Source organism: Stigmatopora argus, chromosome 12 (genome assembly GCF_051989625.1).
Source record: "Stigmatopora argus isolate UIUO_Sarg chromosome 12, RoL_Sarg_1.0, whole genome shotgun sequence".
NCBI lineage: Eukaryota > Metazoa > Chordata > Actinopteri > Syngnathiformes > Syngnathidae > Stigmatopora > Stigmatopora argus.
The window spans coordinates 2,094,615-2,109,920 of record NC_135398.1 but is presented as its reverse complement, the minus strand read 5'-3'; the positions used below and the strand labels follow the sequence as shown (position 1 = coordinate 2,109,920).

General features: G+C 37.1%; 1 protein-coding gene across 1 annotated transcript in view; it reads right to left on the bottom strand.

Moving 5' to 3' along the window:
- Positions 1-7,533, bottom strand: part of b4galt2 (UDP-Gal:betaGlcNAc beta 1,4- galactosyltransferase, polypeptide 2) — a 41,009-nt gene extending 33,476 nt beyond the window's left edge. Inside the window, exon 1 of the mRNA XM_077614801.1 lies at positions 6,782-7,533. Coding sequence (XP_077470927.1) covers positions 6,782-7,121 — 340 coding nt within the window. The 5' untranslated portion in view covers positions 7,122-7,533. The remainder of the gene's footprint in view (positions 1-6,781) is intronic.
- Positions 7,534-15,306: the final 7,773 nt, after the last annotated feature.

Genomic DNA, 15,306 nt, shown 5'->3' with positions numbered 1-15,306 from the left:
GTTGGGCCAAGTGTGGAAGTTTACAACAGAAATAGAAAGAAAAGAAATAATTCATGTCCTCTCCTTCGGGTAAAAATTAGAGCTCAGCAGCGTGGAGAAGAGAAGGTCGTTTTCCGGCGAATTTATGGCAGCCATTACATCGTTGAAAAAGGCTCATTTTTGCTCCTAAACTCGTGGCTTATTTCCTCAATGTACGCCTTAAATGGCTTGACTTTTTTTTTTAATGTATTCGCTGCGATTGACGGGAGGAGATGTCCAATTTGAAGTGACGTTGCACTGGATTCGGCGTGTATTGCATTGAAATCTGATTACCGTATTTTCACGACTATACGACGCATCGTATTTTTAGCCGCAGTGTCAGTAACAAGTGCTATTTCTGTATTTGACACACACAAAGGACGCACCGTTTTTATAGACGCATCAAAGTCCTCATTTTCTGTGTCCGAATTGAACAGTTGTCCAAATGAGTCATCGAAAACGCTGAGTTTTATACGTTCGTCCAGGCGGCCACAATCCATTTGCAAATAGTAGCTAGCTAGTAGCTAGCATAACTATTCCAACGCTGTCTTCCATGCTTCGTCAAGCTGTGTTGATGTCGATCGCCAGGCCACAATCCATTGGGTGTACTGACAAAAGAACTATATATCCCAGCAGTCACTGTGCAGTACTTTTTCTACGGGAAAATAGTAAGTCGGGGGCTGCTTTCCGTAGTTGTCCTATCGACTGATTTATTCTATTTTATCGTGATAACAATTTTAGTATTGGTCCATATATAAAGCGCACTGGATTATAAGGCGACCTGTCTATTTTGGAGGAAATTTAAGACTTTTAAGTGCGCCTAAAAATACGGTATTCACGTCAAGGAAAATGTATTTAATGTTTATTTCCTTTATTGGCTGTAATCACCTAGCAAGCGACGTAGCGGTTAGCTGCTAACGCCACCATCGAGCTAAATCAGGGGTAGGGAACCTATGGCTCGGGAGCCACATGTGGCTCTTTTGATGGGTGCATCTGGCTCTTTGCTAACCTGCAAGCTAAAATATGGAAATCGCTGGTGACAGAACTGATATATTACATCTAGAACTGCTTTGATCTTCATTTTTTTTTGCTGTAGACTCTTCTGGAATGCATCCTCTCATTGATTAGCAACAGCATAAGAATCTTTAAAAAAATATATTCATTTTTTCCACTTTAAAAGTGGTGAAATTACTGAAAAAAAAAAAATGAAAAGGAACTCGTTTACATGTATGTATTTAGACTTTTAAATTCGTAGTATGGCTCACAAGGAATAATATTGGAAAATATGAATTGTTTGTGGCTCTCTTCGTCAAAAAGGTTCCCGACCCCTGAGCTAAATGAATGCATTTCATGTCAAACTCATTTATGTGGCGTGGACGTTTCATTTTTAGCCCAAAAAGTTCATTTTCTCGCCACCATTGACAGCGGATGGACGTCATTGGCACGAAACGATGAGCCAGTTGAAGCGCATTGGACATCTATTGTTGTCATTGGCAGGCCGTGGGTCAATTTTATGTGGCTTGATTGTCATTTTAGGGTATTTAGAGGTCACTTCCTTTACATTTTGGATCATTTCCTATTGATTTTGTGGCTGTTTCTTGTTGTATTTGTCGCTTCCTGCGCATCAGGCAGAACAACCTCGCGTGCCGGATTGGACGAGCTGGAGTAGACAGCACGTGGGTGTTAATAAAAAAATAAAATAAAAAGTCAAGCCTCGGCGGGCGGCGCCACAAAAGGTTAGCTACTCTTAATGATGCAAAGGTGGCTACGGGCTACGTTTTTTTTTAAATCATTAATTCAAGAATTTAATTGGCTGGGTGACAGCGGGGAAGGCAACGGAGGATGCCTCACCTGGCACAATGCATGCTGGGAGTGGAAAGGATTCACAGCAAGTGTGGCTTAACCAAAAGCTTATCATTAAATGAACATGTTTGGTAAAAAATTTAGTTTACGTTCTCGCCGTTATCGCCAGTTTTGCCATCGGGGAAAAAAATGTAAATAGGAAAAACAGTTGAGCTGTGATTACCGTAATTCTGGTTGTAAATTGTCATGTTTACATTCACACAAGAGGCAGCTTTACACAACACCTGGGAGTTGTTTGAAATTGTGATTAAAAATCTTGAGTTTTGCGTATTTGAGGAGCCTATTTGGACCCTGAGCCAATCAGGGACACCGTTTTCTCAGAGGAATTACTGTATTTTCTCGCATACAAGCTGTATTTGTAACAACAAAAAATGATGAGTGAATCGAAGTTACGGCTTATATGCGCAAGCCTTGCTATACTCTTTCACCGGTAGATGTCGGCAAAGTAACATTTACTATTTGTTGGTTATTTTCTGTTTTGCAGTAAGAAAACAACTATTGCTGGATGAATATTGACCATAATAATCAGTTTTTGATTCATACACTATCTCAGAAATACCACGTGCGATGATTTTTCCTCAAGATTTTCCCTTCAAAATAACACATTTGTACTCCCTATTAAAACCATGAATATTCAGATGAAAATGGTGAATCGGGGGCGGCTTATACGCGAGAAATTGTAAAATTCTGCCATTTAAGGGCAATTGTAAGGGTTTATACGCGGGGTTGGCTTATATGCACACCAAAACACACACCCCGCCATGGGAGAAACACACACACATGCACACACACACACACACACACACACTTGGCTACGGGAGAACACCAGCTGACAGGTGCTGCCTCTGAGTAGCTTCCATCCACCGAGTATGGTGATACGTGTGTGTGTGTGTGTGTGTTTGTGTGTTTATCCGAATCTCAACCATCGCCCCCCCCCCAACCCAAACCCCCCACCACTCCACTCACTTCCTTTTTTTTCCCCAGCCATCGAGAACTTTCCCACAATCCAGCTGCCCTAGAAAGTCCGCCTAATTGCCGCAATTGACGGCACTAGACGTCCAATCCGCAAAACGTTCCTTCATATTTATCTATTTATTTATTAATGAATTTATATATATTTATGCTAGACGTCCAATCCGCAAAACGTTCCTTCATATTTATCTATTTATTAATACATATTTATGCTAGACGTCCAATCCGCAAAATGTTCCTTCATATTTATCTATTTATTTATTAATGAATTTATATATATATTTATTTATATATATTTATATACATTTATTTATATATATTTATATATATTTATTTATATATTTATTTTTATATATTTATTTATATATATTTATTTATACATATTTATTTATATATATTTATTTATACATATTTATTTTTATATATTTATTTATATATATTTATGCTAGACTTCCAATCCGCAAAACGTTCCTTCATATTTATCTATTTATTTATTAATGAATTTATATATGTATTTTTATTTATTTATATATGTTTATTTATATTTATTTATTTATATATAATTATTTATATTTATTTATTTATTTGTATATATTAATATATATATATGTATTTATATTTATTTATATATATCCCTATCTATTTATGTCTAAAATGTATTTTCCTGTCTGTATTCTCACCCTCTTACTACTGTGACAAGGACATGTCATTTTGCGGCACCCTGGTGGAAAAAAAAGTTTGCATTAAAATGGGAGATGAAAAAAAATGGTTTACTTCTAACGCATTAGACTTAAGGCCATTGTAATATATTCTGGAATTCTGCTGATTTGTGCTAACATCGTTACAATGTGCTTGCGTATTTTATGTCAGGCACGTCGTGGGGCAACTAAGAAGTCCTCGGGAATAATTGTATTCAAAATAAAAGTGATAAAAGGCGCCAGAGGGTGTTTGTAATTCCTATTGTCGTCGCTGGATTTTGTTCGCGTGCATTAAAAAAAAATAAAAAAATCACTTTAACTCTCCTTTTGTGTTCAGTCAGGGAGCTTTGATTGGATTATCCCTTATTCCCAAACATAAGCAAGTTTTAGCTCGCCGCAATACCGCATCACTCCAATACTTTTGTTACTGGCTGAATCTATTCTTGGAAAAAAAAATACAACATTACCAGTGGCGGGCCGTCAGGGCCTTCAAGGCCTTCTCTGCTGGCCTAAGAAATATCTGAATCATATATTATATTTTGTCCATCAATACTTATGAAATAATTCCAAATTGTCTGTTAGCTTCCTTTCATTGCTTTTCCGCCTGGTTGCACTGCTTCCAGATGTGTGTTTTCATTTTGAAGCATTTAACCCATCACATTTCAGCCATTATTTGTTGCCAGGGTCAGAAATCTGCCTCAAGGCCTTCACAATCAGTTCTGCAGGCTCTGCTGCATTAAACAAGCGTCGATAAGACTGTTGCTTTAACCAATCAGATTTCAAGTTGGCAACACCACAATGCATTGTCGCAGGCTTAAGGATACGTCGTCGCTGTCACCAACTATGATTGGCTAGTGATTAGCCATAGCTACCAAACTGTATTTGGAGCGAACTGCACACGCAAATATATTGTTGTGTTGATTTAAAGCCATTTTCAAGACGGACTATGCCAAAAATACGACAGGACAGGCTCGACTTTCAGCATTAGCTTCGATGGCGATAGAAAAGAAGGAAGAAAGAAAGATGGATATTGTGTGCAGTTAAAAAGGATTTTTGGTGAGTAAAATATGGCTATATTCCTAAATAATATTTCAATTGTGGGCCAAGTTCTGATATCTGAAAAGCTCCAGTGTTAGTATTTAATCACTAAATGCTGCTAGGAAGTGGATTTTACGCCATTTTAGTGCAATTTTTGGACGCATCGACGTTCATCGCTGTCTTTTTCCCGGGGAAATGATACTCCGGGCCCAGTTCTGAGGTCTAAAAAGCTCCAGTATTTGTATTTAATCAAAAAATGCTGTTTTCGGCTGGATTTTACCCCATTTTCGGTCAATGTTTGCCCGTACGCCATTGACGTTCATCGCTGTCTTTTCCAGTATTTGTATTTAATCATTAAATGCTGCTAGGAAGTGCATTTGACCCGTTGAAGGCGCTACGAGAAAACGCACGGACCGCCACTGAACATTACAGTACCGACAAGATCGTTGTCGAACGTAAAAATGATTGTATCACAAAAAAAAGTTGCACCAACAGAGTCTAATCGCTTATATTATGATGTCGTAAGTGTGTTGATTAGAACTTCTAAATCAAAATAGCGGATTTTTCCAAGATGGATGCCGGGAAAGGCGTAGACGTGCCGGGAGAGACGCGGCGAGACAAAAAGAGCAGCAGGTGATGTCTGGCAAGATAAGCGAAGCCTTTCACGGCACCCCGCTGGGTGTCTGATGTGCGGCGCTTGCAAAAAAAAAAAAAGAAACTACTGCTTTCTTTTCATGGCGGAGTCAAATTTGCAGACAAACCAGCTCGATCAAGTGCAGAAATCAAACATTGTCGATGAAAACGCTATTTTGGGCGTGCGCTAATGACGTACTGAGAATGTAAAAGTAGCATACTTGATATTTAATCCGTTGATGTCGCTGGCCGGACAAGAAAAATACACTTGCCGTGCCGCTAATTGGTAAAAAAGACGAGAATGGCTTCTCTATTTCCCAAATCAGAAAAAGAGGAGTAAAGAGAATTGGCAGCCTTAGAGAGAAAACAAAATCAAGGTCTCGTCTCGTCTGATCATTCCTCTAATTAACTCGTCCTAAGAGAGCGAAATAGAAAAAAAAATATCTGTCCTTGAACGCCTCGTGTTTTTTTGCAAGCGAGGATTCATATCTGGGGAAGCTTGGCTTATTCCAATGGACTCATTTTATCAGAGAAAAAGACATCATTTTGAACTTGGCTTGTATTTGGAAGAACAATTACGGCACAATGTCCAATCAAAAGAATAGATACCGTATTTGTCGCAAAAAAAGACTGAATTGAGGGTACGACTTATATGCGCACAAATTAGACTTGACTTGCACGAAACCGCAAGGTGACCAAGACAAAACGCCATAACGCAAGACCATGCGGCTGATACGGTTGCCCTTTAAGGCAATTTTAAGGGTGCGACTTATCTCGCGGAAGCGGCTAATATGCGGGAAAATACGGTGTGTTTTTTTATGTTAGTTCAGTTATCTGAAAAATAGTTGGCAGTTCAAAAGTATGTTGGTTCTTGCTTTCTGATCAAATTATGTATTTATTAACTTACTTATTACCTATCTATTTATGTCTAAAATGCCTCTTCTATTTCTGCATCCTCACCCTCTTGCTACGGTGACAAGGACATTTCCTTCATATTCATCTATTTATTTATTAATGAATGTATATATTTATTTATATATATTTATGCTAGACGTCCAATCCGCAAAACTTCCTTCATATTTATCTATTTATTTATTAATGAATGTATATATTTATAGTTATTTATTTATATATGTTTATGCTAGACGTCCAAACCGCAAAACGTTCCTTCATATTTATCTATTTATTTATTAATGAATTTATTTATTTATATATATTTATTTTTATATATTTATTTATAAATACATATTTATATATATATATATATATATTTAATGTATATATATTTATTTTTATATATTTATTTATAAATATATATATATATATTTTTTTTTTTATTAACTTATTTATTACCTATCTATTTATGTCTAAAATGTATTTTTCTGTGTCTGTATTCTCACCCTCTTGCTACTGTGACAACAAAATTTCCCAACTAGGGGATACATAAAGTTATCCAATCCAATCCAATCCAATCCAATCCAAATTTAAAAAAAAAATACCCTCCTAAAAGAACGACTCGATTGCCGGGAAAAATACGATACATTGAAAGGTCGACTTACCCAAGCCGGGGGGGTTCTCGGGACATGGCGGCAGAGTCTTGGCCGAGGGCGTCCGGTTGACGTGGGGCTGCGCGGTGGGCCCCGGGTGCTCGCCGGCGCCGGCGGCCAGGTAGCCGGCCGCCGTGGCGTTGGGCCTGGAGATGTTGTAGTAGTAAAAATGAGGTCCGCTGGCATTGTTCCGGGAACCGTTGCGACCGTTGTTGAAGCGGCTGAAGAGGTCGAAGCGCTGCGTGTACACGTCAAAGTAGAGGATCATCATGATGATGAAGTGGAGCAGGCAGAGCAACAGGACTCCCTTGCAGATGCGCTCCAGAGTTCGGCCCAACATCAACCGGGTCATGGCCGGGGGCGTGGAGCGACGAGGAGCGGCGATCACGCGCTCATGGCGGCGACGGCGGCGGCGGCGGAGGCGGCCCGGTGCGTCAATGTGCTCCAACACGCCAGTACATCCACTTCACCACTACTGAGACCTACGCTTGGGCGCCAAGGAAAAAACGGCTCCGGGGAAAGTCCTGGCTGCCAATTTGGTCCCGATGAGTCGGTGCATGTCAGCGGATTGAAATCCAGTTGGTCGCCATTGATCCGAGATGGATTTAAAAGCGGAGAGCGTTATCTCGAATGTAAGGCAAAGTGATATGTGCTCATAGTCCGGCCAGACCTGGCAACCGCAGACCTGGCAACCGCAGATCTGGCAACCCTCCAGATGAATAACAAGGCTAGGATCTTGGTCTTGTTGTTCGTGGATTTCAGATACCTTGAAGGAGAAAAAAAATGGACATGAAAATCCATTCAATCTGGAATATAATCTCATTTAACACACAAAAAAATGAAAAACAAATAAGATTGGACACATAGGTACGGATTGTTTTTAGCTACTAGCTAAAATCTGTCCTTTACTTTATGATCTAGGACAGGGGTCGGGAACCTTTTTGATGGAAAGAGCCATAAACAATTCATATTTTTAAATGTTAATCCTTGAGAGCCATACTCCGAATTTAAAAGTCGACATATATGAAAATGTGTGCTTTTTTAGTCACTTCACCATTTTTTAAAGTACAAAAAGTCTCTGAATTCTTTTGACAACATTGTTACGTTGTTGCTAATCATTGAGTATCAATGAAAATATCCATGCAGAAGAGTGTAATGAAAAAAATAATTCCATAGTTTCCATATTTTACCCCACAGGTTAGCGGAGAGCCATATGCACCCATCAAAAGAGCCATATGTGGCTCCCGAGCCACAGGTTCCCTACCCCTGATCTAGGAATTAAAAACCGAAGAGCACTTTTCCGAGCTTGGTCATCTATTTCTTAAATTTCATTTTCCACACACACGGACTGCCAATTCTTTCCACTTTCAGCTATTATGTTCACCAAAAAGGTCAGTGGAAATGTTTTCGACGGCACAAAAGAAAGGTTCAAAAGTATCTTCGCGGTGGTTTAAGAACTGGTCGCTGCGGAAGGTTAAAAATAGCTTGTTTTATTGTTTTATTTTTCTCCTGCTGCTGGGTTGTCTGTCTCTCAGCAGAATCTTCTTCATTAAAAACTCAGCGGAGGAAGGAGACCGTTAAATGCGCTACGGCGAAAACCACTCGGCTGGAGGTCCTCGTGTCGGAAGAGCCGTTTTGGAGCCATTGTTGATTTTTTTCTACAACGTTACTAAAAAAAAAATAGGAATAAAGATGTCGTCCTCTTGAGTGTTTGCCTGTCCTTTCGCGCACTTGCCAAATTTACATTTAAATAGCTCAGCGTAGCTCCGTCGGCGCCGACTTTCGACGGCGTATTTTCAAAAACTTAAGTGCAATCTTATGTCAAGGAAGCGGCGGTCACGCCACGCACACGTGTGCGGGAATCAAATGGCTCCAGCGCGGTCGCTCGGGTCGAGGCTTTAAATCGGAGAGTTTAATTCGAGCCGAAGGGGCGTCGGAAGGGGAACGCTTTGCGCCGTTATCTCGTCCTTTCTGCTCTTGTCACGTCAAATGGGAAAGATGCCTCGTGCTCAGCTGTGACATTTGCACAAACACACGTGTAATCAGTTGTCGTATTTTCTCGCATATAAGCCGTACCCTTAAAATTGCCCTAAAATTGTATTAAAATAATACAATAAATCACCATAAAATGCCAAGATGGAAATAATTGAGATTGAAAACCAAAATGGAGACTAAAGCGTACAGAAAAAATTGACACCAATTAGAAATCTGTGAGCGAAAGGGAATCCGTTAAGAAAAATATGTAAAGTAAAAAAAAATCATTGTTGACTACTACTTACCTATTTTGTTGACTAAAAAATGTATTGATTACTTATTTATCAATTATTTATTCATTATAATTATTATTATTGTTATTATTATTATTATCATAATCATCATTATTATTATCATTATTATAATTGTTGTTGTTATTATGATTATGGTGATTATTATTATTGTTGTTATTATCATTATTATGATTATTATCATTATCATTATTTTTGTTATTATTATTATTTATTGATTATTTATTGTCTGTTTGTTTGTTGTTATTTGTGCTCTTCCCAACTTATTTCTGTTATTGAATACATATGTTGACTACTAACTTATGTTGTCATATTTTCTCGCATATAAGCCACCTCCGCATATAAGCCGTACCCTTAAAATTTTACAATTTCTCTCGTATAAGACGCCCCCAGATACACAATTTTCACCTATCATTTTAACTTAAGCAGTTTCATTGTCAAATCCCAAGTTTTTCCCGATCTAAGATGTTAGCCAGTTGCAAAAGGGTACGATTTCCTTCATATTTTTTGGTATTTTTCCATGGCCCAGCACGATATTGGACAGATTTGTCCAATACAGTCATGCCTCTACTTACAAATACCTCTACTTACAAATGCCTCTACTTGCAAATGCCTCTACTTGCAAATGCCTCTACTTGCAAATGCCTCTACTTGCAAATGCCTCTACTTGCAAATGCCTCTACTTGCAAATGCCTCTACTTGCAAATGCCTCTACTTGCAAATGCCTCTACTTGCAAATGCCTCTAGGTACAAATGCCTCTACTTACAAATGCCTCTACTTACAAATGCCTCTACTTACAAATGCCTCTACTTACAAATGCCTCTACGTACGGAAGTTTCAGGTTACAAAATTTTTATATGCAAATGAGTGACTCGAGATACGAAAAAATCTCCCAAAAATTAAATGCATTTCCTTATCCGTTATTTTATTTTGAATTCCCCTTATTAAGCGATTAAAAACTGGACAAATGCAACGCTGTGTGTGTGAAAATATATGCCACGTTGCATTTGTACAGTTTTTAATATCGTAATAAGGGGAATTCAAAATAAAATAACGGATAAGGAAATGCATTTACTTTTGGGGGAATTTCGTAACTTGGATCATTATCGTATCTCGAGTCACTCATTTGCATATAAAAAAATTGTAACCTAAAACTTTTGTACAGAGAGGCATTCGTAAGTAGAGGTACAAGTGTATGGTCTTTCCACCACATTGCAATGTTTAAAAAAACCAAACTTTTAGCATTACCAGGAGACCAGAGCTCCCAGTGTCGGGCCAACATTAAACTGGCAGCACCTGCAAAACATCCGTAGCTTGCAATTTTAATCTGACGGCTCGTTTGTGCTGCTACATAATTCATAATGTTGGTCAAATATCCAGTATGCCTGCTGCCAAAGTGAAGGATCTTGAAAATGACGAATGGTACGTTTACAATCGTTCATTTTACAATTAATGCACGTTATTTAACATCCTGGCTCAAAGAAAAATTTTGTTGCCATTGGTGGATTTTTTTGTTTGGAATTTTAACGCCTGACTGTTCCACTTTGTACAAAAGAAACTTATGAAGTTATTTTATGTTTGGCACTTTGGCCCCGCTTCTGTAGCCAATTAAATTGTGGCATTCAAATCATAGCATAAAGTTATTTTCATAAATTATCACACCACTGCGATTCCTAATTTTGTAATTACTTCCGTGATGGATTTTTCTGTAAGCTTTTGTTTAAATTAGCCTAGCAGTTTTAAGTCATTGGATTTATTGTATAATCCTGACAGCTTTGAGTTGGAGTTGAATTTATTTAATAAAGGGGAAGAATACACATTAATGAACATATATACATGTAAATATGTAAGATTATAGCCAAAGGTTAATTTCCATATTTTGTCCCCTGGGTAGGTTGATGTTAAAAACAATATAAAATCAATAATAGTAGTAGGGAGAGGAAAAAACAGGACAAAAGGCAAGAAACCAGCATAGGAACTAGAAATACATATATTTTTCCATGTAAATTGTTGAAAAAAAACATTGCTTTATTTTTTTGGGGTAGTTTTGATAGAAAATGTGTAGAAATATATATTTTCCATGTAAATTGTTGGAAAAAAAACATTGCTTTATTTTTGGGGGGTAGTTTTGATAGAAAATGTGTAGAAATATATATATATATATTCCATGTAAATTGTTGAAAAAAAAACATTGCTTTATTTTTTGGGGGTTGTTTTGATAGAAAATGTTTAGAAGTATATATATATATTTTTCCATGTAAATTGTTGGAAAAAAACATAGCTTTATTTTTTGGGGGTAGTTTTGATAGAAAATGTGTATTTAGTAGTTTGGTAAAGACTGGCGCAGTGAACAACGAAAAATTGGTAGCATTTAGAGCTCTAAAAATAGTAAAAAATGCAGTTAAAAATAAAGAAATACATTTAAAAAATTATTGTATTGCATGACGTCACTGCGTTGTGACCCTAATGTTGTGGTCAGTGGTTTTCATCACTTGGCGTGTTTGGCAGATGTTTTTGGCCGAGCCCTCGGGCTTATTGTACATCTTCTGCTCGTGTGGAAGATGACATTTTGTCTCATCCATGAGGGAACAATGTGGATGTCAAAAGTATACATAGAAATGTTTTAAGGTCGATGGAAAAAAGGAAAACTGCATGAAGAAAATATTTAAACATGCTAATGTGTCTCTTATTCCACTGCGGCCTTAGGTTTCTTCTAATAAAAAAATTGATTAGCAAGCCTGACGACACCTCATCGTCTGGAGGAGGACTCACTGGAGGAGAGTTCGTCACGGCGTGGCAGACGGAACCAATGAAAAGTGGCTAGCTAGCTGGGCTAGCTATTAAAAAAAATATTAAATTACCATGGAATGCTAAGATGGATATAATTGAGATTGAAAACCAAAATGGAAACTAAAGCGTAGAGAAAAAAAACTGACGGCCGATTGGAAATCTGCGAGAATCTGCGAAAAGGGGCTAGCTAGGTGTGCTAGCTATTAAAAAAAATAATACAATAAATCACCATAGAATGCCAAGATGGAAATAATTGAGATTGAAAACCAAAATGGAGACTTAAGTGTACAGAAAAAAATGACACCAATTAGAAATCTGTGAGCAAAAGGGAATCCATTAAGAAAAATATGAGTAGCTAATAGTAAAAAAAATCCATTGTTGACTACTACTTACCTATTATGTTGACTAAAAATGTATTGATTACTTAGTTATCAATTATGTATTCATTATAATTGTTATTGTTGTTATTGGTGTTATTGGTATTGTTATTATTATCATCATTATAGTTATTATTATCATTATTATAAGTTTTTGTTATTATAATTGTGATGATTGTTATTGTTATCATCATTATTATGATTATTATTTATTAGTTATTTAGTTTTTTGTTGTTATTTGTGCTCTTCCCAACTTATTTCTGTTATTGAATACATATGTTGACTACTGACATATATTACTTATTCATTTATTCTTTATTGTTCCTATTTACTGATAATCTATTTGTCTGTTGTTGTTATTAGTGAACTTCCCAACTTATTCATGCTGTTGACTACATATTATCTTGACTATTTATTTATTTCCCACTGATTTATTGATTATTTACTTGTCTATTTGTTTGTTGTTGTCATTTGTGCACATTGTGCTGAAGCTTGAAATCTCACAATACTTGCATCATGACAATAAAAGCATTCAATTTAAAAATTAGCAGTCATTCATGAACCAAGTAAAGCCTTAAAGAGCAGTAGGAGGTCTAGTACAGCCAAAGTTTCTACAGATTTTTAAAAAAAGTCTTCATCAAGTGAACCATTTCTACTTTGTACGTTAACATACACACACACACACAGCTGATGTTCTTCTTTCTAGCATCTCTAGAGAAACGCATTGACTCCAATCAAGCGTGTCTATCAGGCATCAGTGTTTGAGAACGCGGCAAGCTGCGACCTTCCGTTTGTAATTACCCCCCGCCGCCAGCGCCGAGGCCGCCGGCGCCCCTTTCCGCTATCTCATGTGCTCGAGTTTTGCCGCCTGGCAGATGAGCGCCGCCGATATCGCCTCGCGCGCCAGCGGGAGAGTTCGGAGGTCAAACCCGCTAGCTCGCGCCACAGCGCAGGCAGTCGCCGACTTACGACCGTGGTCGGGGCCGACGGGTCGCTCGTAAAAGCGGTCCGGTCGGAGGTCGAGCCGCGTCGTGGATGCCGCGCCGCGGGGGTCGTCAATCGACGGTCGGCGGACCGGTATCGGTCCGCCAGCCGCGCTCTGGCGGGCCGTCATGAGAAATAAATATCAACGTTTTCAATCTCGCTCTGCTACTTGAAATGAGATAAGTTGTTATAATTATGATAAATGATTGCAATTATGCTTGGGACTTGTTTTTTTGTGGTTTTTGGTTGGGAAATTACCCTTTTGGTTGCCTGATGCTGGAAGGATTTACACTTACTTATAATATATGAAGGTTTTATTCTTTTGTATCTTTTTCTGATGTTGTGGGGAGCATTTTTAGTCCAAATATACCAATATTAGCTTGCTGAGATCATTCATATTTTTATTATATACATTTTTTCATGAAAAATGAAAGTTTTTGGGAGTTGAAAAGCCGAAAAAAGTTGTTTCAATCAACTGGAAATAGAAGAGGAGAAAGTGTTTTAACGCTGTTGTTGACTATTTATTTATTACTTATTTATTGATTCTTTATTTGCTTGTTGTTGTTATTTGTGCACTTTGTGGTGAAGCTTTAAATCTCATATTTGTATAATGACAATAAAAGCATTCAATTCAATTCACATCACTTTCTATGAAGGTAAATTAGAAGTCAACCTTGTGTATTCACCCCCTCCTATACAAAAAACTAAAAACAATCTTTTCTACTTATCCTATTCCACCTTAAAAAAAATGGAAATCAACTGGAAATAGAAAAGTAGAAAGTGTCTTAATCACGGCTTCAAACTTCACATCACTTTCTTTGAAGGAAAAATAGAAGTCAACCATGTAGTATTCCTCCTTTCCAATAACAAGACTAAAAACAATATTTTCTCCTTATCCTGTTCCACCTTACAAAAAGAAATATAACAGAAATAGATGTGTTTTAACATGGCTTCAGACTTCACACCACTTTCTTTGAAGAAAAATTAGGTCAACCTTGTAGTATTCCCCCTTTCCAATAAAAAAATAAAAACAAAATTTTCTCGTTATCTTATTCCACCTTACAAAATGGAAATCAACTGGAAATACAAGAGTAAAAAGTGTCTTAAACACGTCACATCACTTTCTTTGAAGGTAAATAAGAAGTCAAGCTTGTACTATTCCCCCTTTCCAATATAAAAAATAAAAAGAACCTTTTCTCCTTATCTTGTTCCACCTTACAAAATGAAAATCAACGTCAAATAGAAGAGTAGAAAGTGTCTTAAACACAGCTTCAGACTTCACATCACTTTCTTTGAAGAAAAATTAGGTCATACTTGTAGTATTCCCCCTTTCCAATAAAAAAATAAAAACAACCTTCTCTCCTTATCTTATTCCACCTTACAAAATGCAAATCAACTGGAAAGAGTAGAAAGTGTCTTAAACACGTCACATCACTTTCTTTGAAGGTAAATAAAGTCATACTTGTACTATTCCCCCTTTCCAATAACAAAAATAAAAACAATCTTTGCTCCTTATCTTATTCCACCTTACAAAATGAAAATCAACTGGAAATACAAGACTAGAAAGTGTCTTAAACACATCACATCACTTTCTTTGAAGGTAAATAAGAAGTCAAGCTTGTACTATTCTCTTTCCAATATAAAAAAAATTAAACAACCTTTTCTCCTTGTCTTGTTCCACCTTACAAAATGAAAATCAACTGGAAATAGAAGAGTAAAAAGTGTCTTAAACACGTCACATCACTTTCTTTCAAGGTAAATAAGAAGTCAAGCCTGTACTATTCCCCCTTTCCAATATAAAAACTAAAAACAATCTTTTTTTCCTTATCTTGTTCCACCTTACAAAATGAAAATCAACTGGAAATAGAAGAGTAAAAAGTGTCTTAAACACGTCACATCACTTTCTTTCAAGGTAAATAAGAAGTCATACTTGTAGTATTCCCCCTTTCCAATAACAACACTAAAAACAATCTTTGCTCCTTATCTTATTCCACCTTACAAAATGAAAATCAACTGGAAATACAAGAGTAGAAAGTGTTTTAAACACGGCTTCAGACGTCACATCACTTTCTTTGAAGGTAAATTAGAAGTCAAGCTGGT